Below are 27,977 nucleotides of genomic sequence, written 5' to 3' on the forward strand. Positions count from 1 at the left end.
ATAACCACTACATTGAGAAGAATGGAGCAGTATACATTTTAAACAGCTATTTCAGTATGTCTCTAGACTCAGGAAGATGAAGATAGCACCGCTTTTTTTGTTTGTTTTTTAAAAGGTTATCTTTAGAAAAAGAGAGGAGGACTACAAACTTAGCTTTCTAAATGAAATCTTTAAATGCTGTGGAAAACATCCTGGCAGACTTTTTGAATCTTGGGTATCTTTTAAGCAGGAAAACTCTTCACACAGGTTTCCAGCACCCCCGTTTATGAGATGCATTTACAATGAGGCAAACTTAACAAAAATAAGAGTTCAAGCATGCTAAAAGCATAAAGATATGTGTAAATTCAAATGACAAATACATAACATTAACATTACTGCATCATGCATCCCTGATCATGTTTAGTTATGATACACATCTGGTTCCTACTGATTCTGCCATGTGATGTTACCTGACTGACCAGAGAAGCAGACATTATGAAGTCTCAATCAGTTTCACCTGTAGCTGTATCTACCAATGTTTGGGTGCTGTTATCCTCTGTCTTCCTTCTCCAGTGTCAATAGACTTCATATGAGGGAGCAAGAGAGTTGTCCACCTATCAAGCCCATTGCAGAAAATCAAAATTACCCATTTCAGTCATCTTCAAGAGTAATTTAAAACATATTATTTCAGTTTCTGCATCCAAGATTTTGCATCTTCAGAGACCCCAAACTTACATTTATTAAATTTGAGCTAATTCCCAAGATTGTCAGTACTATTCCTCAGTATTCCATTAGAACTGTATCAACAGACAGTTCCATATCCTCTGGCTTTTTCTGTGCCCACTAAAGCTTGCAGTTTGTACTACAGTGTGTCTAGAATGACCCATATTATGTCTAACTTTCTATTAATATCTTTAGAGGTCTTAAATCCATTACAACAGTTTCAAAAAAGATTCCTTCCCTTGGGGATGCAAACTGACCCTGGTAAGGCCATACTTATCCTCCCTCAGTCTATGAGAATTACACTGTGTTCCTCAATGGACTTACTTTTGCTCATAAGCTTTATGGAATGTCTGCATCCCCCAAAGAACACTTCAAAAAAAAAAATAACCCAACCATTAGTGCAGAAATACAAAGAGAGTGATTTGGACAGCATGTCACATGAGGATGTGGCCCATCTTGGCCTGCCTGCCTGACCCTTCCTCATTAACCTTTGTTTTACCAGGTGACAGCTCACTGAGAAGGAAAATCACTTTTACAAGAGGAACCTGCTTCTTGAGACTTGCCACTTGATAGCTGCAGTATAGTTCAATTCACACAACTTCAAACATTCACTTAACATCTAATAGGAAAAACTGTATGTATTTTTGTGTGCATTGTATAACGAATGAAATTTTTCTATATAAATGGATACACTATAAATACACAAATATAAAATATTTCTCAATGAGTCAGCTTTATGTAGAGGCCCACAAATATTCTAGAAATCTGGCCCTGTTCCCCAGTGATGTTAGAAGCTGCCCACTGGCTGGGGGGGATTAGTTTGTGTCTTGTGTGTAAAACAGTTATTTTTACTATAAAAATTCCAAGTGTGGTACTAAATTGATCTTTTTGGTTGCTAAACAAGAATGCTTAATCATACTGGTATTAAGTGTTTAATTGATATAGTAATAATTTTTCTTAATGGAACTCACGACACAATGTGAGAAAGATGACCAAGTGATTAAATGTGCGTAATATACAGAAAACTAATATCCGTGTCTAAAGTATCACCAGCACAATTTCATTAGAAGAAAAAAATATAAAAACAGAATTTTCCCCCTTTTCTTTCTATTTCTTTCCTGTGTTCCCCATTTGTATCAGGTGGGTATGACTGTTCAAATACAAGAGAAGAGGAGCTCTAAGGTATCCTGACTGGTATGTAGTTAACCTCAGTCCTAAATTAACGTACCATTACTTTAATCAAACCAGAGATGCTGCTTTCATGCTGTTATCCCCTTGGTGAGGGTGATGAGGTTTCTTCTTTTCACTTACTAGCATTTGAGAAATTTGATTGCCTAGCACTAAGGGGGTTCCAAGGTGTTAATAAAAGAAATAGGAAAGTTGTTAAGATTGCAACTCTGTTTTTTGCCCTTATCACTTGTATCTGTCAGCCCTAATCTCATCTTTGAGAGAGAATAATGCCGGTTCTCATTGAAATACTGTGCTGGAAGCAGTAATCTCACTATTTACATTTTTACTCATTTGGACATCTTTCCCATGAAAAAAAGTGATGTCTTACAGAAAACTGATTTTTAGTGATAGTAAAAAAGAAGAAATGGTTAAATGTTGAACCTTAAGATAAATGATCAAGAGTATTCAGCTGTTAGATATCTACATTTTATACTCAAGTAGATGATCAACTCTTACTCTTGAAGTTTGTCACTACAACTGTATGTTGCAGTTAAATTAGATTATTCAAACTGAAATTGTTAAACCAACTTTTCACTATTTATGCAATTAGTATATAATATTGCTCTCAACTTGTAACAAAACTAGATTCGTTAGCTTCACTTTGTTTCTGATTAGGTTCATTTTTCTGGTCCTGATGAACGCTGCAATGTTTAGATTATAAACTCGGAAGGTGAATATTTTTTGATAACTCTGTTTCTGCTAAATATATATATATATGAAATGTGAAACATTTCTGTTGGTCTTAAAATTCTACTCTGAAAAGTGACTGTAAAAATATCACTTTGCTATTCACAAATCTCTGGGTATTCAGAGTTGTATCTACTTGGTCTAGCAACCCATCTTTGCTACTTGACTCTCATAGCTGTATTATCTCTGCAGTGCTACCTGGAGTATGACATGAAATCTGCTCAGGCTTCATGCAAAATTAGCAGAATTGTTATTCAGGTTCCAATTTTAGAACCAGATTTGGCCCTCAATCTGACCTGTCCAATCCCATTACAGAGAAGTGTCACTGAAAACAACTTGAATACGATGAGTTTGAATAAATCTGACTGCAGAATTTGACACACACAATCTCCTCTTCCTGGTGACGGTGCACATTCAAGGACGCAGCTTGTGAATATAAGACGCCAGGTTGAGTTGGCAGGGGCTAGCAGTTGGAAAAATCTCTTTAAAGTCAAGTTCTTATCATTGTACTCTAATTCATATCCAGTGTATTCAGAAGTTGACTCAAAAATTTGAAACTCACAATGGCACTTCAGAGTTACTTTTCAGAACAGAGCTATGCTAAGTTTTAAAGGCTTAGGTTTTGTAAAAATAAATACATTTATTATTTCTGGATTGATGTTGCTTGACAGGGTCCCTTTTGCTGCAATATCACACAGATATTACAACTGTGTGCTCCTTTAAGTAGCAGCTTAAGCATGTTGTGATACCACCATATTAAAATGTTAGTCAAGAAACTGATGACTTTGAACAATTTCTTCCCTCTAATTCTGGAAATTTGCCCACCTTACAGCACTTTATTTTAGGACTCTTGTTTCACTGTTGCCATTATTTATAAATCGGGAAAAATAAAATTCCTATCCAATAAAATGTATTTTCCCTGCTTGCAGGTTCATCGTCTGGTAGTAGTGAATGAAGCAGATAGCATTGTGGGTATCATCTCCCTCTCTGACATTCTACAAGCATTGGTGCTTACGCCAGCAGGTATAGATGCTGCCTTCTGACCTCTTTCCATAAACCTTCAGCATGCTGTTCTTAGTCTGCTTGATTTGTTGCTAATGTCTATTATAGACTTTAAGATCCGAAGGAACCATCAAGATCCGCTAGTCTGACCTACGAATTGCAGGCCATGGAATCTTGCCCACCCACTCCTGTACATAACCTTTGGCTGAGTGATTGAAGTCCTCAAATCGTGATTTAAAGCCTTGAAATTACACAAAATCCACCATTACACTAGTTTAAACCTGCAAGTGACCCTGTGCTCCATGCTGCAGGGTCTCTGTCAGTCTGACCTGGGGGGGGTGGGATTCCTTCCTGCCCCCAGATATGGCAATCAGTTAGACCCTGAGCATTGCATTTCAGCAAGCTCCAACAGCCAGACACCTGGGAAAGAATTCTCTATAGGACACTATGTGTTTTTGAAAAGTCTGGATTTTTTTTCTATGAACAGGTGCCAGACAAAAGGAGAGTGAAACTGAGTGACTGCTGTGAATGTATAAAGCTTTCTAGGAGAACTTGAATGAAGTTTCTGGGTCAAGTTTGCCTCAAGAACACTGACTGCAATAGAAACGAGAAGAACGGTTATGAGAATGTGTATTGAAACTTAGTGATGGGTAATGTCTGTATTTTCCCCCAGTGGTGTCGCAAAAAAGCAGCATGACAAAAAAGCTTATATGTTAAAAAATGTAGGCTTGCATTTCAAAATGTCTTCAAAATGTTTGCTGAAAGACTGTGTCCTTCATTAAAATGCACTGTATTCTGAAATTGTTTCATTCGTATTTGACAGAAGTCACTGGTCAGCAACAGACGTCTGACATAAGGCAAGTGTATGGCATATTCATATCATAGTGCCTTATGTCAAATACAGCAATATGTCATCAGTTGCCCATCACTGTCAGAGGAAGTATTGTGCTAAACAAGACACTGTATTTGAATGTGAAAGTTTTTAAACCTAAAACCAAATCAGTTTCAGTTCTCATTAGATTTGTCATAAAAGTTGTAATTTGAATATCAGTAGATTACTTTAAAACTTTAATGACAGTTTCGTGTTTTTAATATTGCATTCTGAACTGATTGATTTAAAAACAGCTTTATTTATTTTTACTTTCATGGCAATTTTTTACACATTTTTGGTGGATAGCTAAAATTTCACCATGTCCATTAATAAACTGTTGATTGTTATACAAAAAAAGTGGCAGATTTTTCTCATTTTTTAACACTTGGGAGCTGCAGAAGCCGTGGCTTCTAGATGAGCCCACATTACTTCAGTCTAAGGTTTTCAAAAGCACGTGTTGAAAAGTGTTATTCTGTACTGTAATAGATAGGTACTGTGGAGGAGACTAAGTGCCAGAGAGCTATATATTTTCCTGTGTACTAAAATGTTAAATCATGTTTGTAAGATTGCAGATACAATTTTTTGTAAATTATAATGGATATAGAGTTTTCATACAGATGCAAAGAGTGAGGAAAGGTTTTTGCTAATGTAAATGCACCATAAAGCTTAGAGATCACACTATATAATTGTAGACTTTCTTCTGCAGATAGAAGAAATTAAAGAAACCTTACTATATCAGTTTTTTCATAGCAGTTTTTGAAAATGCCAGGTATCTTTGCATGTACAGATTTTACATGCTTCTTACATCCTTTTTTCCCACCTGGATATTTTATCTTTTTGTAACGTAAGACATTGAATTACTCTTATCTCGCTTCCCTCTTTACAGGCTAATTGTACATTAAAGGGACACTTACTTTAAAAGCAAATGTCTTTACCTGGGTTACTGAATAACACCTTACACTAGAAAAACTGAATGAATGTTCAGTTTTGCATTTATGGGGTGTTTCTCCATGTCCTATCTGGGAGAAAATCAAAATGAATTGATTTGTCACTCTCGAATTCCAAACACGGGATGGGAAATGTTTAAATGAAACTGAAAACTACGTTAATGACTTGTTTATAAAAAACAAACAAACAAAAAAACCTGTCTTGTCAAAACTTGCTTTCTATAACCGTAAACTTTGGGTCTACCGTTGACAGCTCCTCTTTCTTAATAGCCCCTTAGACTTTTTTTTTTTCAACATAAAATCTGAACACATTCACATAGTACACTGTCAAAAAAAATTGTTTACTAATTTTTTTCTCTCCCTTGCTTATCCCCTCTGAAAAGTTTTATAAAGGGTCTTTCTCTAAAACCTTTTTCTTTCTGACTAGATAAAAATTGACTCTTTCCCATATAGTTTGAATGATGCTGAGTTTAAATGGCTGCTTTGGTTTAACAATAACCTCAGCATATAGAGTTCATCATCTCCATCATAAATAGCATTGTCCAAGCTCTGGGAATAATGTTGGTGGAGAGAGAAAAATAAAACTGAATGGAGTGGCTCTTGGTTTTTTCTCCTGTGGCAGTGTGGTAGAATTTTTTCTTCTTTGCAACTTCTTCTAAGTTAAGGCCTCCACATTTGTCCCTTTTTAGAGAGCACTAGCATAATGTGTGTGTTCAACACTGTCTGTTACAGTGGTGGTGTGTATTTGTAAGCCCACTGTTTTGCCGAAGAAGGGATGAAAATTTTATTCAATTGATGTGGTAAGAGAGACTGATTAAAGCAGAAGCTTAGTCACTTGAGAATTAATTATATTGGCTGAACTCCCTCCTGTCATAGGGAGAATCACAATCTGATCTAAGTCTTTAAGAAAAAGAATTATCTGAATTATTGCATAACAGTTAAAACCAAAATGCTCTGAATTCATAAAGGAGTGAAAGACCCACAAAAGGAGGCTGAGGTTTTCGCTCCTTATTCAGCAAAGCACCAAAGTGTGTGCTTAAAGTGAGTGTTTGCTGAATTGGGTCTTAAGTCTAGAACAGTACCCTTTTCTCCCACTTTTTATTTGGGTATTGTTGAGCACACATATACGTTGTAGGACCCTCTGATAAAAGGACTGCATACCACTGGGAAAATATTTATCACAAATACAGGTGGTGTATGGACAGCTGTACTATTCCCAATATGTACTGTTCCCAATACAGCATTATCTATTTTAAGACACATTAAGTCTTACCTTCCTATGCTGTAAATAATATGTATGACCTATGTACTGTATTTAGTAAAGTGTTTGAATTTGAGTTATCTACATCAAAATAATTGAACAGCTGTAAAATAAACATGTAAAGCATTGCTCTTATGCCACACAATGAAATGCATTCAAATGTTTGTTTTTGTGTGTTTAAAAAACCATGAATGTAAGGAGATTTTTTTTAAAAATACAATCAAGTCAAATGAAATGTCTGTTACAAAACTTGAAATAGCTTAGTTTGTGAAATAAAATGCCAGTTAGATATGCAGAGTCGCATTAATTTTCAATACTATGAACTTACTATGCAAATAATACTTTTGAAACCAAGGCCTTCACAACCCTAAGCAAATTCTGTTTGTCTCCTCTTGTAATTTCCCCACCTCCCACAGCAGGCCCTTCTAATAGTTAAATTAATATTATAAATAGGCAAAATCACACTGATTTCAAAATGATGGTAGCTGGAGCTAACACTTTAATTATGTAATATACTGTAAATGCGATTCAAATTAATTCCTTGAATAATGAGGGAAGTACGGGATAAGGTCTGCATAAGAAAGTAGGGGAGTCTAGTCTCTTCTCAATCCTTTCTCCTTGAGATTCTACGTGGAAGTTTATCCCACAGTTACTGGATTCTAGAGATTCTCCACATTCCAGCTGTGATCACTTTTGCAGCACAACTCCTCCCTCACAGCCCTATCTTATATTTGAAACTTTATATTTGAAAGAGTGCTTCTCCATCTGAAATTCAGCTCTTTTTCTCCAATAGGCAAGTACTTCTGTCCTTGCGGATGTAAAAATCACTCCCTCCCTTTCCTTGGAGCCGTATCACCTGTGTGCCACATTATCTATTTTAATTTTCTGATTTATCTACAAAGAATTTTTCATTTTAAAATTATCCTTTCAGTTGGTCTTTGTTCCATAGGTAGCCAAAATTGTAGGGGTGGGATCAAGAACTAGATTCCTTCAAAGAAGCATTCCTTCAAAGAACAGAGCTGGCCATTACTCAGTTTTTTGTTCTTTGTAGTTGACCCTTAACTTGTCGGGAAGCTTGGAAGCACGAGAGTAAGTCTTCCTCCAAGTTCACTTCAGAGAAGTCAGACTTGACTGTAGGCAAGCCCACCAGCTTGGCCCATGAGGACTTAGGACATCATAAGTCCCAGAGGCATTACAAGAAAGGCCATAAACATTGGGCTCTATTGGTATTGGACTCTGTTCCATCAGTACCCAAACTCCAGGGTCTGTTGGCACAAAGTCTGATCACCGCCAACTTTGGATACCACCCCATGGTCTGATGGCCCAGATGAGCAGAACCTCTCCCACAGTGGGGAGATGTGAATCTGTTGCCACCCCACAGGACAATTTCACTTTTCTGGATTCGGAATCCCCTCCTCCAACAAGCACCCCCCCCCTTTCCAGGGAGATATCACCTCAGAGAGAATCAACTGCTGGAAGGAGCTTATCACCTGTCATACACAGAATACATCTCCCAACAGTACCACCACTGGAATAGGACTCAACCTTCTCCTCATCAGGAGATTGAGCCATTGAATGAACCACTCTTCCCTTACCCTGTGTGTCCACCACCCCCCAAAAGGCCCACACCGGTTTGGTACCAACCTATGCCTTATTTAACACAGAGCTGCTGGTACCATATGCCATGGGGGTCCCCTGACCACCTATTGACCCCCTCCTACTGGCCATATTGGGGGCCTTGGGACCAGTACTCCCCCTGTAGAGTTGATCCAAACTGCCAGGATGTCACCCCTTTTCCCACTTTAAGGGGACATTCAGATCTGCTTCCCAGTCTGACAGGAGGAGGAGCATTATACTCCGGATCCGGCAGTTCTACCAGAATCAGCAAGACTGCCATCGTCCTCCCGGGAAGAAGCGATGACTTATACGTCCCTTACTTCCCCCGCTCCCCTGATGATTTCAGGCAGTTCCAGAACCACCCTCACAGAGTTGCTGGAAAGCTTCAGATTACTTTCAAGGAGATGCAAGACTCCCAGCACAACCTCTTAGACGTTCTGCATGCTTCCAGACCCAACAGAATAGCTCTTCCTGTTAATGAAGCTATTTAAAAGCCATCTAGAACAGTTTGGCACACTCCTGCCACCTGCACATCTATTCCAAAGGGATGAAGAATTATTATTAGGTGCTGGCCAATGGCGTGGAATTTTTGTTTTCTCACTCTACTCCCAATTCACTGGTGGTCCATGCCACTTCTGAAAGGGCTAGATAGCAACATCCCCAGTCAACTCCCGCTGACAAAGAGGGCAAACACTTGGATCTCATGGGAAGAAAGGTCTTCTCATCATCCAGCTCCAGTTCAGGATGGCCAGTTACCAGTCACTATTGGCTAAACAAGATTTCCTGAACTATGCCAAGTTTGGGGAGTTTACTGACAGCCTTTCTGAAACAGGACAGAGCTTGTTTTCAAACTTTGATAGATGAAGGCAAACTGATAGGACCACCTCCAATCTGCAGTCAGTGATGCGGATACCTCCTCTAGAGCTATGACTACTGCCAGCATCATGTTAAGGAAGTCATGGCTCCATGTGTCAGGGTTCCCGAAGGAGGTCCAGAATACCACTGAGGACCTACCCTTCAATGAACTGCACCTCTTCAATCAGAAGATGGACAAGTCCCTCCAAAGCCTGAAGGATTCCTGAGCTACCCTCTGCTCACTGGGGATATACACACCTGCCCCTAAGAAGAAGTTTCTTCACCCCACTGGTCAAATCTAGACATGGCTCAGCAGTTTTTCCATCAGAGGTCCTATGAACCACCACGTCAGAGACAGAGGTTTCAAAAGTCCTGCTCCCCTACACCCTCTACAACAAAATCAGGATCTCAATCTCAGCCCCCTGCATGACGTTATTTTTGATGGGAGCTCAAGGGCAGCAAAACACGAAGGCCTTGTCTACACTACAGGGGAAATTCAATCTAAGCTACGCAATTTGAGTTACGTGAATAGAATAACTCAAATTGACATAGCTTAAATCTGCTTACCGCAGGGTCCACATTACGCAATATTGATGGGGGATGCTCCCCCGTCGACTCTCCCCTACTTTTCTCGATCCAGTGGAATACAGGAGTTGATGGAAGAGCGACCTGCAGTCGATTTAGCAGGTCTTCTCTAGACACGCTAAATCGACCGCTGAGGCATTGATTGCCATTCTCCGATGCATCGATCACCGCTCGTCGATCCCCCAGTAAGTGTAGACAAGCCCTCAGTCCAACACTTCTCAACCCACACACACAGCATTAGGGGGTCATCTAGCACCCTTTTTCAACATCTGGAGTGCAAAAACACTGGACCAGAGGGCACTGAACGTCATTCACTCTGGCTATATGATAGTTGCATCCCTACTTCCTGCAAAAAAAAAGCTCCCAACCCTCCTTCAGGGATCACTCTCATGAGAGTATTCTCAAACAAGAGGTGAACTCTACTGCAGCAAGGAGCAGCAGAACACATCCCTCCTCAATACCAAGGGAGAAAGTTTACTTGACCTACTTCCTGATATCCAAAATGAAGGGTGGTTGGAGACCAATCCTCAACCTCTGCCATATCAACTGCTTCATTTGCAAACTCAGATTTCACATGATCACATTGGCAACGATAATTCCATCTTTAGAAAAGGGCATGTGGTTCACAGCTCTGGATATGAAGAATGCCTACTTCCATGTAGATAATCATCCTACCCACAGATGCTTTCTCAGATTCGTGGTAGGCTCTCACCATTTTCAGTACAGAGTATTCCCCTTCAGAATAATGACCGCTCGCCCCCCCCCCCAACAAGAGTCTTTACCAAGATATTCTTGGTACTGGCAGCCCATGTCAGACAGTGTGGTCTCATTGTCTTCCCCTACTTCAACGACTGGCTCCCTGTTGCCAACTCCTACCAGGAAGCCTATGCATCAACTTCCATGATGCTACACTTCCTCTCCTCACTGGGAGTCGTCATAAATGTTGAAAAATCTGTTCTCACCTCCATGCAATCTCTGGACTTCATCAAGGCAACCTTAAATTCTATCACCACAAGAGTATATCTACCCAAGAACAGGTTCCAGACCATGAACAATATCACAGCTCACGTCACAAGCAACCCTCGAGTACCAGTCAAGACATGTCTCTCTTGCCTAAGTCATATGTCCTCGTGCACCTACATCACCCCATTTTCAAGACTCCACTTTTGTTGCCTTCAAAGTTGGCTGCAGTCAGTATACTTCCCAAGCCATCATTCCATAAATCTCTTGGTGACAGTTCTGGCCAAAGTACTGTCTTTCCTACTGTTGTGGGCAAAACCTTATCAGTTATGAGTGGGCATCCCTCTTCCTCTCCAGACAGGACCATTATTACGTTATTATAGATGCATGCTTATTAGGTAGGGGGACCCACATGAACAGCAACACAGCACAAAGTGCCTGGACATCTTGAGACTCCAGGATGCAGATCAATATCCCGGAGTTGCAAGCAGTCTGGAAGAAATGTAAGTCTTTTTTTTCCATTCACCTGCACTCAATGTGTCCTTGTAATGTCAGACAACATAGCAACTGTCTTCTATGTCAACAAGCAGTGGGGAGTGAGAACCACCTCCTTGTGTGCAGAAGCATTCAGCCTCTGGAACTGATGTATCAGCAATCAAATCACTGTATCAGCAGACAAACTTCCACAAAAGCAAAACGTGCTTGCAGATTCCCTCAGCAGATATTTTGGGTTTACCACAAGGGGAGTGCCATGATTCAGTACTGTGCAATATTTTTACTTTATGGGGAATTCCAACCAGGGATCTGTTTGCCTCTCAAAACAAACAGGAAATGCACCTGTTGCACCGACATTGCCACTCCCAGATGACACTCTGATTCTTCCTTGCCCGGACCAGTTCAACTATGCCTTCCCTCTGCTAACACTTCTGCCATGAGTTTGACACAAAATCCAGCAGGATTTTTCTCACACCCTTCTGGCCCAGACGGTTCTAGTTTCCCAACCAACTACATGTCATCCCAACCACCAATCATCCTATCAATATTCCCCAAGATCCTGACCCAGTGGAACGGCAAGATCAAGCACCCCAGTCTGTGTACACTTCACCCCAGAGCTTGGTATTTGGACAGGTATATTTATGCTCCACAGCTGTACAAGATATCCTCTCTTGTAATAGAAAGGACTTTACTAGAAAAAAATTACCTAGCTAAGTAGAAATGCTTCTCTTCTTGGGCACACCAAAGAGGGGTTCTCCAAGAGACTACAGATATTCATCTCATCCTGGACTATATCATCTCTTTGAAGATATCAGGTTTGTTCATCAGCATCTTGCAAGTCCACTTGATGATGATCGGCACATACCACCCACCTTCTCATGGCCACTTGGTCTTTGCACATCCAGTCACCAATAGATTCTGGAAAGGCCTACTAGGAAAATTCCCACATATTAAGAAGCTTGCTCCCCAGGGGGCCTTAATCTTGTTCTCTCCGTACTCACAGGGCTCCTCTCTGAGCCTCTGGCTACTTACTCCCATGTCTTTCCTTTCCATGAAGGTTGCTTTCATTGTAGCCATCATCTCAGTGATGATGGCAGATCCTCCATACACTATAAGGATAAGGTTGGTTTTTTTTTACAGCTACACCCTAAATTCACTCCTAACATAGTTCCAGAATTTCACCTTAACCAATCCATTCACTTACCTGTGTTCTTCCCAAAACCACACATTTCCACAGAAGAACGAAGACACGACTCCCTCGATGTTTGGCAAGCCTTGCCTTTTTACCTACAGAGAACAAAACCAATAAGGAAATCCCCAAGACTGTTCATCGCTATAGCAGAAAAAGTCAGAGGGCACGCCATCTTCACCCACAGGCTCTCCAAATGGATCTCTTGACTGTATGCTACACTATCCATTTTTGCGCAACCCCCCCCCCCCCCCCCGAGTAAGAGCTCATTCCACCAGAGTGGAAGCAACAACTATGGCATCTGTTCAGGAGGCACCCCTCCTGGACATCTATAAAGCAGCCATGTCGGGCTCTCTTCACACATTTGCAAGACATTATGCCCTGGTCAGGACTCTTCCACTGATGCCTCCTTTGGGGCAGTGGTACTTTGCTCAGCCCTACAGCCTCGCACCCTCATCCTACATAAGTACTGCTTATCAGTCACCTACAGTGGAATACAATAGAGACCATCACTCAAGAAGAGGAAGTTACTTATCTGTAGCTGGAGGTTCTTCAAGATGTGTGGTCCCTCTCTGTATTCTACTACCTGCCCTTCTTTCTCTCTGCTTCAGATCTTATCTGATTTGTGGTAGAGAAGGAACTGGAGAAGCGGTCAGTCTACGCTGCCCCTTATCCCCTTGGTCAGAGGCACAAGGTGAGCCAGGGCACATGCACAGGCCAACACACTCTGCTTTCAAATTCACCGTCTCTGGGCATATGATGCTGCATGCATAACCCACAATGGAATACAGATAGGGGCCATACATCTCAAAGAATCTCCAGTTACAGATAAGTAACCTCCTCTTCTGGTGTTCCCTTACCTAGACGATTGGCTTCTGAAAGGTTGCTCCCAGGACAAAATTTCACAGGCAACTTGCAAGGCCATAGATGTCTTCCTCAAACTAGACCTGCAACTGAACATTCAAAAATCCACCTTGACCCCTATACAAAAGTTAGAAATCATACCTCATCTCCATTCAATAACAGCAAAAACCTACTTCAAATGCACAGATTTGTGGCCCTGTCCAACATAGTCAATACAGTCTAGATCAGTACTCAAATCCCAGTCAAGAACTCTCTTCAGCTATTGAAACATAGGGTAGCTGGTACTTTTGTGATAGACCATGTAAGACTTCAAATGTATTGCCTTCATGCGTGGCTCAAAACTGTTTATTCTCTTAAAAGACACAGTCTAACTACAGGTTTCAGAGTGGTAGCTGTGTTAGTCTGTATCAGCAAAAAGAATGAGGAGTACTTGTTAGTATTTGTCATATTCTCTAAGGTGCCACAAGTACTCATTCTTTTAGTCTAACTACACTAATTTCCATACCCACCTTTGAAAAGGAATCTTTCAATTGGTGGAAATACTCTCAAAATGTTTGTGCAGGAGTCCCTTTTGTCTGCCCTCCCCCAATGGTTGTTATAACAACGGCTGCATCACTGTGAGGTGGGGAGCACATCTGAACACCCACATGGCCCAGGGAAGGTGGATGCCTCAAAAGCCACTCTCCACATCAACCTCCCAGAATTTAGGGCAGTCAGATATCCCTGTCTCCAGTTTCTACCATTAATCAGGGGCAAATACATAAAGGTTACTCCTGGGGGAATTCTGCAACAAAAAATTTAAAATTCTGCGCACAATATTTTAAAATTCTGAATATTTTATTTGTAGAAATAACACAATATAATCACACCAGTTTCAATTATTTTTGGTCATTTAGTTCAAAATACCTGTCAGCAAGTATGTCTGTTAACAATAAAGACAACAAAAAAGATTCAGAAAATGTTTTTTGACAAATAGATTTCTTACTAGGCATATTAATACAGAACTCTGAGTAATAATTCATTTAAACTACAATACAGAACCATATTCTTCCCCCGCCCCCCGAACCAGTGCAAAGGCTGGGGGGAGTCAGGGGTAACAGAGGAGCTGAGGGAGAGGAAAATAATTGCTGGGAAGGTGGCTGGGTGTGGGTGGGAAAAGTATGGAACAGGTTTGGGGGGGGGCGGGACTGTTAGGGAGCTTCCCCCTTGCAGACTCTGGCTGACCCCTAGCCTCTCCAATTCAGTCAAGCACGTGTGTCACTCCCCCCATCCCCATCTGTCCTTGCACTCCCGTCCCCCTGTGTCTCTGTGCCCCCACTCAGCCACCTCCCTTCTCCCTGTAGCTCTGCACTCCCTCCCCCTCCACCCATGGGGCCCTGCGCCTCCACTCCCATTCAGCCCCTGCCCCAGTCTGTCCTCCCTCACTAGCCCTTATGAGCCCCTGTCTGACCCCCCAGCAGTCCCATGCTGTCTGCCTCCCCATAACCCCTGTCCCTGATCTGGCCCAAAAGATGATGTGAACAAAGGCAGGCTCTTTCTGGCCCCTAGCTAGCTGGGAGTGGCTGCTATGTTCTATTAACAGAGCGCCCTCTGGTGGGCAAAAGGCAGAACTGCAGAAGTTATTTTCTGCTGGGACCTGCTGCTATGTTCTATTGCCACAGTACCCTCTGCTGGGCAAAAGGTGGAACTGCAACACATTTTCAGCAGAACCTTTTTTCTGCGCAAACAATTAAAAATATATGCAACTCATTAATTATGCACATGCACAGTGGTGCAGAATTCCCCCAGGAGTACAAAGGTCATGATGGACAATATGTCATGCATGTTCTATATCAACCAACAAGGAGGGGCAAGATTCTCCAAGGCTGACCAGCTTTGGAATTGATGCATACTCAATCAGATGGTCCTCACAGCAGCTTACCTTCCAGGAGCTCAGAATGTGACCACGGATACATTCAGTAGGCACTTCTCACAAGACCATGAGTGGGTAATAGATTCCATTGTACTTCACCGCATATGTCAACTATGAGGCACCCCTCGGATAGAGCTGTTTGCCACAAACAAGAAATGCACTCAGTTCTGCCCAAATGACAGGGTGGGTCACCAATTCCTCTAACATGCTTTTCACCTTCGATGGTATTTGGGTCTTCTATATGTGTTCCCTCTGGCTCCTAATATCCCAAGTTTTACTCAAAATAAAGAAGGACAAAGCCAGTATTTTTCTAATAGTTTTGACTTGGCCCAGACAGACATGATTTCCTTACCTCAGACAGTGGGCCATTTGCTTGCTCACCAATCACTTTCCAGCTTGCCCCTCCCCTTCTCAAACAGGAAGATGGGAAGATCCTTCACCCAAATCTCAAGAGTTCTTTGCCTCAACACATGGCTGGTTAATGGATCATGGGATTAAAAACAATCTGTTAAGGCAAAGTGAAAATAGAGTGTTATTACACAGCAGAAAACTGTTTACTCTTCGTTTCAACTATGGCCAGCTCCAAAGTGTAACTGTCCTCCCTCTTGGGTTCAGGCCACCCCCTTTTGGAGGCATCAGGAAATTGGAATGCCCTCCAGCAGGTCATTGGGCGGTCTGACTTGCAGCTGCTTAATTGCCCAAATGACAGTTCAGGGTGCAAAAAGGAGGATTCAGCACATCACCAGTCAGCTGGTAGCCCTGGCCTACTGGTGTGGACACCAATAGTCTAGGGGCTTGAGCCCTCTGGACATGGGCACAGCAGTTAAACTCTGTCACTGGCCTTCTAGCCTAAAGGATAGTGCAGTCCCGCATTCGAGGGCTGGGGTTAGGGAGTAGAGGGACCCGGGCCCACCCTCTTCACCAGGTCCCAGCCCAGGGCCCTAGCAGTAGCAGGTAATCTTGCCACGGGGTTGGTGGGGAAATGTGTGGTTACTGTCTTGCCTCCCGACACACAATCAGACCAAAGTCATGCTTTCCTGGGCTACATCCTACGTGGTTCTGCTGGCACTACTCTGTCGCTTCTGGAACCTGGCTCTCAGTCTCACTGTCAGGTGGCTCTTCCTCCCATCTCTCCCCGAGGTGGTCCATATCCTGGGGCAGTGGGTTGCCTTTTCTCCCCACTACCACTCATGGGCTTCACTGAAAGCTCAGCTCTGTCAGAGGAACGTCTGCCTCCTTCCCTGGTCTGCCCAAAACTGAGCTGCAGGGCCATATTCTTATACTTCCTACTCCACCCCTGCACTTCCTCAAGGGGGGCAAGGTGGGGTTGGCTGCACTCACGAGGGACGTTAACCCCCTCTGTACTAGATGGAAGTTGTTTTGCCTCACTACACAAAGGATCCACAGTCTTCACCAAGACACTCCCAGGATGGATCTTGGGGTGTATTATTGCCCATTATGACTTGGCTAGATTTAACCTCTTTCTAGAGTGATAACCACTTTTACAAGATCACAGTCTACATCTGTGGCATTACTCAAAGATGTTAAAATCTGCAGAGCTGCAACTTGGACTTCTATACATACTTTCTCCAACAATTATGCTCTGGTTCATGCCTCTAGGTCAGATGCTGCAATTAACAATGCAGTTCTCTTTTCAGTATTGGACTCTGTTCCAAAGCTCCCTCCTCTTTATGGGAATACTGCTTGGGAGTCACCTGAAATGGAGCACCTATAGGGACACTACTCAAAGAAGGAGAGGTTACTCACCTTGTGCAGTAACTGGAATTCTTTAAGATGCATGTCGCTAGGGGTGCTCCATTACACTCCCTCCTTCCTCTCTGTTCAGCGTTTTCTCTGTGAGACTTTGTGGTAGAGAAGAAGCTGAGGGCAATTCATCCACAAAGCCTTATATATCCTGGGAATGGGGCACAAGGGTGTATTGGGTGTATGTGGCACTGCTACTAAAAATCTCCAAAGATACAGGGGCACATGCACACCTGAAATGAACTACCCATAGGGACATACATATAAAGGAACTCAGTTACTGTACAAGGTGAGTAACCTCTCCTTTTCTCTGAAGGGAGACAGATCATCACCACATGTAAAAAAGGCACTGTCTGGAGAGAGAGAGATGGCAGGAGAGTCTTTGCCTAGCCTGAAATGCTGACAAGAGTTCTGACTCACAGAAGGGGTGAGATCAGACTAGAGGCTCGTAGAGGGGGGTTACATCTCAGTACTTGTTATTTTGCAAAACTTGTAAGTCTAATGCTTTCAGAGTGAAGTGAATGTAGTTAAGAAATTCCTTTGCTAAGCAAGCCGGTGTTCCTTGCCTTCCTGCCTGGTTGGCCCCAAAGAGGTTAAATTAGATGCCCAGCCTGAACACAGTGCAGGAAGGACGCTAAGAGAGTGTGCATAAGCAACGAGGGAAGCTCTGGAGGTCTGAGGCACTGGCCTTCAAATACTTGAAAAGCTGCCATAAAAAAGATGGAGAAAAATGATTCTCTCTTGCCACTGAGGGCAGGACAAGAGGCAATGGGTTCAAACTACAGCATAGCAGATTTAGATTGAATCTCAGGAAAAACTTCCTAACTGTAAAAACTGTAGGACAATTGAACAAACTGCCTTCACTGGAGGTTTTCAAAAAAAGGCTGGATAGCCATCTGTTTTAGATGGTTTAGACACAACAAATCCCGTATCCTGCCAAGGGGGTAGACTAGATGACCCTTGCAGTACCTTCTAATCCCATGGTTCTATGATTCTATGACATAATTGTGCTCACAAAAGTCCTTACGGTATGTCTACGCTGCAATTTAAGCCCAGGTCTGTGGGATTCAAGCCTGCAAACTCAGTGTTTGTAAGCCCGGGCTTGAGAATCCACACTGCATATTGACCCTAAGTTTACAGTTTCTGGACCTGGGTCTTACATGTCTACACTACTATACGTAGAACATAGTCAAACTAGACTATCCCAGGCTTCCTAGTGCACTCCCAGCTATAGTTGCTCTAGCCATTTGTTTGTGGTGCACTGTGAGAAAACTTGCTTGTCCACGTCTCAGCACTTTACACAACATTGTCTCAGTGCACCAACACATCTAATCAAATTATTTTTTGGGTCTGCACGTTCCTGGCAACTGGTGCAAGCTATGTGGAGGAATCACCAGTTGAAGAACTTGTCTTGCTTGGGCTTTCATTCCTGTTTCAGGAAATGGGAAAAGCATCCACAAGTCACTGGTGCATCCTTTGGTGGTGTTTTCTGATGTACCGAAGGCACGATACAGACATGGCAGACTCGAACTGGCTGTTGTTCACAAATCTCGGTATACCGCTACTGTCTCCTATGTAGACTGGCGCATCTGGAGCAGGGCCACAAGCACAGCCTGATGGGATTACATCGTCACTGGGACCTGGGATGACCAACAGTGGCGTCAGAACTTTCGCATAAAGCAAGCTACATTTCTGGAGCATTGTGAACAGCTTGCATTGACCTGCCAGCATCACAGCACATGTATGAGGACGGCCATGGTGGTCCAGAAGCAGGTGACCATAACCATTTAGAAGCTAGTTATCCCAGACTGCTATAAGTCTGGTGCTGACCAGTTTGGTGTTGGAAAGTTACCTGTGGGTAAAGTGGCGGTGGAGAGTTCTGAGGCAATCAGGTGTATGATTTATCCAAAGATGGTGGGCATAAACAATGTCCCTAAATTGCTGACTTTGAGAAAATGGTGTTTCCAAACTGCTCCAGGGCCATTGATGGGATTCATGTGTCTGAAGTTTGTTTTCCTCAAGGTGCACCTAAGCACATAAGCTGAAAGGGTACTATTCCATTGTTATGTAGACCCTCATGGACCACAGAGGCCGATTTATGGACGCCAACGGGGCTGCACTGGAAAGGTTCACGATGCCGGGGTTTTCCCCTGATTGGGAGTCTACATTCTTGGATAGGCCAGAACACTATTCCCACCCAAGTTGATGGTCATAAATGGAGTAACTGTCCCCAATGTTATTCTAGGGTACCCCTGACTACAACCTTTTGTGTTGGTTTATGAAATTATATCCTGAGTCAGAGGCCCTAGCAAATTACACTCTCAAGTGTAGAACGGTGGTCAACTGTGCATTTGGCAGATTGAATCCTACTGGTGCTGTTTATAGAATTGTTTAGATTCCAGTGTCATCAATGTTGTCTGAAGTATTGTGGCTTGGTATGCTCTGCACATTCTTTGTGAATCCAAAGGTGAGCCACTTGCCACCCAATGGGCCTATGATAGTAATTGATTACTGATCTGGTACACTTAGACAGACGGTGCTCCTGTAACAGTTGGAGCAGGCTGCACCCAGACAAGGGAAGTCAGCAATGCTTTGTACTCCCACATTGTGAACTTGCATGGATCAACTGAAGAGGAAAACAGTATGTTTATGGTTGTATTTGTACCATGATTCTTACAGTAAAAGTAGTACTGTTGCTGTATGCTACGACTGGGGTGTGTGCGACTGTCATGAATTATTAATTGTGCATGAAATGACTGCTTATACCACGGTGGTTTGTATGATATGAACTGTGGCTTTTCATTATGGATTGCTCTGAATAGATGAACGGAGATATTGTTTGATACAGCTTCCCAGTTATGAGATGACTGCTTATACCACGGTGGTTTGTATGATATGAACTGTGGCTTTTCATTATGGATTGCTCTGAATAGATGAACGGAGATATTGTTTGATACAGCTTCCCAGTTATGCCTTTATCTTTCTTCTAAATACAAGTTATATGATGCAGCGATGGTAATTTATTAATAAATAGGGCTATCAAGCGATTAAAAAAATAATCGTGATTAATCGCACTGTTAAACTATAATAGAATACCATTATTTAAATATTTTTGGATGTTTTCTACATTTTCAAATATATTGATTTAAATTACAACACAGAACACAAAGTGTACACTGATCATTTTATATTTATTTTTGATTAAAAATATTTGCACTGTAAAAAACGAAAGAAATTTTATTTTTCAATTCACCTAATACAAGTACCGTAGTGCAATCTGTTTATCATGAAAGTTGAACTTAGAAATGTAGAATTATGTACAAAAAAATAACTGCATTCAAAAATAAAACAATATAAAACTTTAGCGCCTACAAGTCCACTCAGTCCTACTTCTTGTTCAGCTAATCGCTCAGACAAACAAGTTTGGTTACAATTTGCAGGAGATAATGCTGCCTGCTTCTTGTTTACCATGTCACCTGAAAGTGAGAACAGGCGTTCGCATGGCTCTGTTGTAGCCAGCGTCGCAAGGTATTTGCATGCCAGATGCTCTAAAGATTAGTATGTCCCTTCATGCTTCAACCACCATTCATGCGTCCATGCTGATGACAGGTTCTGCTCAATAATGATCCAAAGCAGAACAGACAGATGAATGTTCATTTTCATCATCTGAGTCAGATGCCACTAACAGAAGGCTGATTTTCTTTTTTGGTGGTTCGGGTTCTGAAGTTTTCTCATCGGAGCATTGCTCTTTTAAGACTTCTGAAAGCATGCTCCACACCTCGACCAAGATTTTGGATGGCACTTCAGATTCTTAAACCTTGAGTCAAGTGCTGTAGTATTTTTAGAAATCTCACATTGGTACCTTATTTACATTTTGTCAAATCTGCTGTGAAAGTGTTCTTAAAAAGAACTCGTGCTGGGTCATCATCCGAGACTGCTATAACATGAAATATATGGCAGAATGCAGGTAAAACAGAGCAGAAGACTACAATTCTCCCCCAAGGAGTTCAGTCAAAAATTTAATTAATGCATTATTTTTTTAACAAGCATCATCAGCATGGCAGCATGTCCTCTGGAATGGTGGCCGAAGCATGAAGGGGCATACGAATGTTTAGCATACCTGGAATGTAAATACCTTGCAATACCGGCTACAAAAGAGCCATGCAAATACCTGTTCTCACTTTCAGGTAACATTGTAAATAAGAAGCAGGCAGCAGTATCTCCCATAAATGTAAACAAACTTGTCTGTCTTAGCGATTGGCTGAACAAGAAGTAGGACTGAGTGGATTTGTTGGCTCTAAAGTTTTACACTGTTTTGAGTGCAGTTATGTAACAAAAAAAAAATCTACATTTGTAAGCTACACTTTTATGATAAAGAGATTGCAACTACCGTACTTGTATGAGGTGAATTGAACAATACTATTTCTTTTATCATTTTTACAGTTCAAATATTTGTAATCAAAAACAATTTTATAAAGTGAGCACGGTACACTTTGTATTCTGTGTTGTAACAGAAATCAACATATTTGAAAATGTAGAAAAACATCCAAAGATATTTAATAAATTTCAATTGATATTCTATTGTTTAACAGTGCGATTAATCACAATTAATTTTTAAACATAATTAATTTTTTGAGTTAATTGCGTGAATTAACTGCGATTAATGAACAGCCCTATTAATAAAATGAAAGCCTTTATTTGTGAACACAGCTGTATTACAAAAAAAAATTAAAGCATTCTCAGGCAGGTCAATTGCCATTACAACACCAAAACAACAGTAATAAAATACTCAAATCAGTAATAAAGTAAAGTGCGTAACACTACTATTGAACAGGGAAATCAGTACAAACAAAAGAATTCTCTACTTTTGCATGTCACCAGGCCTCCATTCTCCTTTCTTTCTTTAGCATGTTTAGCATGCACATGGTGCTGCTGCACAGGGTGGAGGACTGAGAGGGGAGGAGGACTGCTGAGGGTACGTTTTCCCTGATTACCTAGTGTTTAGTCATAGTTGCATGGGCCACCCAACCATAGTATTGTCCAACATGTTCCTTATCTGCACGACGTGGTGCCATGGAAGAGACTCAGGATATGGAATAGGAGCCTGAACTCTTGTGGCCATTAGGCAGACCTCTCCATGCTGCCACCCAGCAGTACCTGTAACTAGCTTGTGCTTCACTACTCACAACCTGCTATGGACACAGCCCATGCGAAGTCCTGGCTCAAGCACTCTAACAGGGAGCAACCTCATGACTCCTGATTGGCTCCCTGCCCCTGTATAAACCGAGCTGGTATTCTAGGACAGTGGTTTTCAAAGGGCACCATGTCACCATGAGTTTCCCACCCCCCTGCAAGATTCATTTCAGTTTTTCCTCCTCCACCTCATCTCCACAGATGTAGGAATGGTCAAAAAAAAAAAAAAGGTTGCCATCTGCCCTTTCCCCACCTGCACCCCAATCTGCCTCAGAATTTCTCTTTTGGTGTTCCACTCACAATTTTGTGCTTGATTTTCAATGTTTGTGTCTGTATTTTGACCACTCACTATCTCACAGCCTAGGCACATGCCTGGAATTTATGGTTTGCATTTATTAGCTGTGCTTATCATGCTCTAGGCTAGTTTATAATAAAAACAGTGCACTATGTCACCTAAACCAGTATTAACACATATATATAAATTACTCCTTCAAACAAAATCAAGAGCCTGGATAAAACAGATAGGCCTTGCACTCTGCCCTGAAGGTTGACAAATTGTTATACTGTGTTCATCCCAATTTTCTGTATTATCTGAGCATGAAACTCAGGCCGTGTTGGACCCAGATTGGGAGGAAATTTCACAGTTGAAGGCTGTTGAATGACGGTGCCTTACCCACAGACAAACAAAACTAAGGAGGTTCAGCTTACCTGCCCAGCTGATCAAAATGATCAAGGTAAAGCTCAAGCAGAGAGGATGTTTCTGAAATAACTACGGCCCTTTTGTGCCTATGTATCAAAACAAATATCTTGAATTAGGTCTGGAAACAAACGTGGAGCTCATGCAACCTCTAGAGCAGAGTTGTAGGCCTCCACCAGCTATCCCCTCTTTTGCCAATCACAGGTACATCTTATGGGGCCTAGGCAAAATTGCAAACCTCTGGGATGCCAACTATCCCAATACATGCAGGGAGAGACTGGACCACCACCCACTGGCTGGCTGTGTGGGGGATTGGGTGCACCCGGTGAATGGGTGGTGCAGTAGGCATGATCTCCCTGTGCACTGGAGAGCTACAGGAGGAACTGTGAGTCTATGTGGGCTTGTGCCTCAAAGGCACAATGTCTTTTAGGAGGAGAAATGGCATGGTACCCTTTTCCTTCCTACTGTTATTCAACAAGAATGCATCGTGGTGGGGCTGAAGAACTTTTAGCAGGAGGAGGAGGAGGTAAAGATTGTTGAGGTGAAAAGGTTGAGCCTGGGCCGTTGAAGGGAGGAGAATCAGAAAACAGTGCAGTGCCTGTGCCAGCCTGTTCCCACCTGGTGGAGGGAGGCAATGAGAGGAAGTTAACCAGGAAGAGAAACAGTGAAGAGATAAGTATGGCCCAGGAGGTGAAAGGAAAAAAAAAGAAAAGGCGGTGAATCAAAAGAAAGATCCAGTGGAACCAGACTGATATCCCCTGGAGGTAGAATGACTGCTGCTTACCAAGCCCTGGCAGGAATGTGTCCAGGGGGTCTGACCCACCTTGTAAATATAAAATATTTTATGAATGCTGTAGGGAGGGAGGAGCAGGGAACAGTGCCCAGATGTCTCAGGACTAGTCGTAAGGGGCTATGCAGATTTGGAAGGTACAGTCATGGCTACAACAGACACCAGCAGGATCCTCCAAATGTTGTTACAGACGCACAACAATTAAAATAATAAAATGCCAGCAAATCAGCCCAGTTCTTTTTGCTTCTGCCATCTAGCAAATGATCCAGACACTGGACTGTACAGTAGCTACTAGACCCAGAGGGGGAAGGGGCAAGGATTCTTCCTCTCAGACTGCAGAGCACGATGGCCACAGTAGCCCTTTGCAATCCTAACTTGCCCCTGAAGGTAGGGAAGAACAGAAGTATCTTCATAGCACCAGATCCTCTACCTCCATAACCTGTAGATTGGAAGCTACTGTGAAGTAAAGCACCAGAAGGCATATGGGGGCACAGATCCTACATGCCACCCCTCTCTCCCCATCCCCACATCCAGCCTTTCATAGATGAGGAGATAGGATTTATCCCCTAATGAATGGATTTATCCCCTAATGAATGGAAACAAAGTTCAGACATAAATGTCAAGGACAAATGACTGTGCTGCATCATCAGCAGAATGCTATCCACATCATGCTATCTTACATCTCACTATCTTAAAATATTATCTCATTGAATCTATGTTCTCATATCAGAGAACTTCTTTCTGTTGGTGCAACTATTCATTAAAGGCCAACAACATACTCTGATTTTCACAATATAATCACAGTTATCCCTGCCTTGAAGAATTTACAGTCTAGAAGACAAAGTCAGACAAGATGTACTGGGAAAACCAGAGGGAGCCATTTCCTTAGATAGAACTGTTTTTGCTTCCACTTTCTAATGTTTACCATTTATTCATGGATGGTGGGAAGGGTAAATAGTAACTGGAAAAACAAGTGAGTCAGGCCCTGTTTATGCGAGAAAGGATTTGCTAGCATAGATATCAGCAAACCCTCATAGGGTAGATGCAGCTTGCCATCAGCAGGAGTTCTTCTGCTGGTATAGCTTACACCAGCTCCCTGAATAAAACTGCACCTACAATAGGGCTTTTGCTGGCATAGTTATGTCAATTAGGTGTGTGTGGGTTTTTCCCCACACTCCTAACTGCCAACGTTTTTTAATGTAGACCAGACCTAAGTAGGAAACAAACTATAGGTTCCTTCCTCTCTGGGCCAGAATCTGTGATCTTTGGTACCAATTAGGTGCTTGAAAGGTCACCCTAAAATTAAATATCACTTTTCTGAAAGTGTTTCCTCTGTGATTGCTCCAAGTAACACCTCAGATCACTGTAATCAAGAGCAAAGATCTTTTTTCTCTTCCCCCTCGCCCCTGAGTTTATCAGCCCTGGGTGGCGAAGCTCCAGGCTGTCAGTGCCCCACACCGTCCATTAAATCGATGGACGCACTCCTGATGATGATGTGCACTACTGACAAAAGGAGTGTAGGGTGGACATGTAAAATTGATGTAATTACTGCAGTAGCTGTACATCAAAGTAACTTAAATCAGCTTAATTTTCTAGACTTGCTCTCAATGTCACAGCTAAATACAAGATGGAACAGATTGTTTAACGTAAGTAGTTACACATTTTAAGAAAAAAGGAGTACTTGTAGCACCTTAGAGACTAACAAATTTATTTGAGCATAAGCTTTCGTGAGCTACAGCTCACTTCATCGGATGCATTCAGTGGAAAATACAGTGAGGAGATTTATATACATAGAGAACATGAAACAATGGGAGTTACCATACACACTGTAAGGAGAGTGATCACTTAAGATGAGCTATTACCAGCGGGGGGGGGGGAGGGGTCTTCCTCTCCCACCCCCCGCCCTCCTGCTGGTAATAGCTCACCTTAAGTGATCACTCTCGTCACAGTGTGTATGGTAACACCCATTGTTTCATGTTCTCTATGTATAAATTTCTCCACTGTATTTTCCACTGAATGCATCCGATGAAGTAAGCTGTAGCTCACGAAAGCTTATGCTCAAATAAATTTGTTCATCTCTAAGGTGCCACAAGTACTCCTTTTCTTTTTGCTAATACAGACTAACACTGCTGCTACTCTGAAACCTGACAGATTTCAAAGAATCATTCAAAGTGAAATGGCCCAGCTACACTCCTACAGTCACATGGAGGAAAGTGGGGAGGAAGCACCAGGGTGAAGGGGTGGTTTTGTTAGCAGGCTATAGATTGTAACAAGCCATAAATTCAGTGTCTCAATTTAGTCTGTGATTTTTAGTGTCTAGCAAAATTACGACTTTAAGCTCCCAGGCTTGTCTTTTGAAGGTCTTGTGCAGCTATCCTTTGAAGATAAGGCCTGGTCTGATATAAAGTGATATCTTTGTAAAAAGTGTTACCCATAGGTAAGTGTGTTTTTGTCTGTTATTTTTCTAAATGATTGTCGGTTTCACCCATGTAGCTGCTATTGGGGCATTTAGTGCACTGGATGAGGTACACCAAATCTTGTGATAGGCATGTATAAGACCCATGGATTTTGAAAGGTGTGTTGTGGGGAGTGTTGATCATCATACCACTGGAAATTATCTGCAGGTTTTGCATCTGTTGTTCTGGTAGGGTCTGGTCTGGTACCACTTTGAACTGGTGTGTCCCAGTCTGTGGAGAGCTTGCGTGTGATGGTGAGCTTGGAGAGGTTGTTTGAAGGCCAAAAGACAGGAGGTCAAGAAAGATTTCTTTCATGATGGGGTACCCATCAAGTAGTGGTTGTAGTTGTAGCATGATACAGTAGAACCTCAGAGTTACAAGCACCTTGGGAGTGGAAATTATTTGTAACTCTGAACAAAATATTATGGTTGTTCTTTCAAAAGTTTACAACAGAACAGTGACATAATGAAGCTTTAAAACTTTACTATCCAGAAGAAAAACGTTGCTTTTAACAATCTTAATTTAAATGAAACAAGCACAGAAAATTACCTTATCTTGTCAACTATCTTTATAACACTTTCCCTTTATTTTTTAGTAGTTTACATTTAACGCCATACTGAACTGTATTTGCTTTTTTTTGGTCACCGTTGCTGCCTCATTGCACACTTGTGGTTCCAAATGAGGTGTGTGATTGACACAAAGTCATGGCCGTTTGCAACTCTGGTGTCTATAACTCTGAAGTCCTACTGTATCTCAAATAGGTTCCAGTGTGGAGTGGCAGCTAGGGGTGTGCAGTTGGCAGGGGAGTATTTTTGTATTAAGTCCATATGCAGCATATATTTCTTTCAGAAAATAACAGCCCCTTCTAAATTAGCTGTACAAATTAGCAGAACACATTTTCCAGAGACAGATAATAGCAACATGCCTACAGATCACCAGACTTCTGCCTGCGGTAGGGTTCAAATATGCAGTGCCGGAGCCTACCTCAGATTCAATACTCCAGCACCACATTACAGTGAGAACTCCCTGCAAACCCTTAGCTAAGGTACGGAGCAAAAACCTCTGATCGGGCCTGAGCTGTAACGTAGGTTATAACACCCGCCCCACATCGCCCTTTTGCTAGGGTTGCTGCCCCCGTGCAAGTCAATCCCTCTGGCCTGCTAGTGTAGCACAGTGTCCTAGGGAGGTGAACTCATCCTTCAGGAACTTCTTCTGCCGCCCTCGGCCGCACGTCAGCGTGCCCCCGCCCTGCGGCCTCTCGCTCTGACAGAGGGGCTACTGGGCCAAGCTAGCGCCCGGCATGGTGCCCTGGCCCGCAACGCCCCCTCACGTTTGCCCCAGCCGTTTTTCCGTCACCATGTGGGGGCACCCGGGCCAAATCTGCAGCCCAGGGCAGCTGCCCTGAAACGTAACCCCCTCCCCACGCGTGGGGCCCAGCGGCGCGGAGGCGTGATTCGGCTCGGCGCGGGGATTACTTGAACCAGGGGAGAGGCCCCACAGCCGGAGCGTCAACGCCCCGCCCGCGCGCGCGAGCAGGCGGGTTTTGCAGCACTTGCCAAAAGCGGCATATTCAAAAGAGGCCCCAGCCCAACCGCCACCACACCCGGGCACGCGCTCCCTCGAGCATCCCCACCCGCTCCCCAGCCTCAAGGCGCAAAGCCGATTGAGCCTAAACCAACCAACCCCAGTAAGGCCCGCATCGCTCACGCATGCACAACTCTACCCTCTCCACCAATCACGATTTGCCTGCCCCACCATTTAGCCCCGCCTCACCCTTCAAATACAGCCAATCGATGGCGCTGGCTAGTCAGCGTCCATAATCTGCTGCCAATCTGCTGCCGGGTATTATAACCTACTGTACAGTTCAGGCCCAATCAGAGGTCCTACTTGCTCCGTAGCT

At 42.7% G+C, this 27,977-nt stretch overlaps 1 protein-coding gene and 1 long non-coding RNA gene across 6 annotated transcripts in view; one reads left to right on the forward strand and one right to left on the reverse strand.

Moving 5' to 3' along the window:
- PRKAG2 (protein kinase AMP-activated non-catalytic subunit gamma 2) overlaps positions 1 to 6,978 on the forward strand; it is a 388,793-nt gene extending 381,815 nt beyond the window's left edge. For 3 of the 4 annotated variants that reach the window (XM_077808400.1, XM_077808398.1, XM_077808401.1), the window contains exons 15-16: positions 3,549 to 3,642; positions 4,109 to 6,978. In XM_077808400.1, the coding sequence (XP_077664526.1) occupies positions 3,549 to 3,642; positions 4,109 to 4,140 (126 nt within the window). In that variant the 3' untranslated portion in view covers positions 4,141 to 6,978. Of the gene's footprint in view, positions 1 to 1,204; positions 1,337 to 3,548; positions 3,643 to 4,108 lie in introns of all 4 variants that reach the window. The other variant, XR_013344970.1, reaches the window with a different exon arrangement.
- Positions 249 to 27,969, reverse strand: LOC144259977 (uncharacterized). 2 transcript variants are annotated; one of them, XR_013344972.1, is made up of 5 exons: positions 27,851 to 27,969; positions 15,530 to 15,682; positions 13,262 to 13,354; positions 12,417 to 12,499; positions 249 to 593 (listed from the first exon to the last, which is right to left on the reverse strand). It is a non-coding gene; the product is annotated as an uncharacterized LOC144259977 (long non-coding RNA). The 2 variants fall into 2 exon arrangements; XR_013344971.1 differs by lacking the exons at positions 15,530 to 15,682; positions 27,851 to 27,969 and adding an exon at positions 15,187 to 15,313.
- Between the last annotated feature and the right edge of the window lie 8 nt (positions 27,970 to 27,977).

Source organism: Eretmochelys imbricata, chromosome 2 (assembly GCF_965152235.1).
Source record: "Eretmochelys imbricata isolate rEreImb1 chromosome 2, rEreImb1.hap1, whole genome shotgun sequence".
In the NCBI taxonomy this organism is placed as follows: domain Eukaryota; kingdom Metazoa; phylum Chordata; order Testudines; family Cheloniidae; genus Eretmochelys; species Eretmochelys imbricata.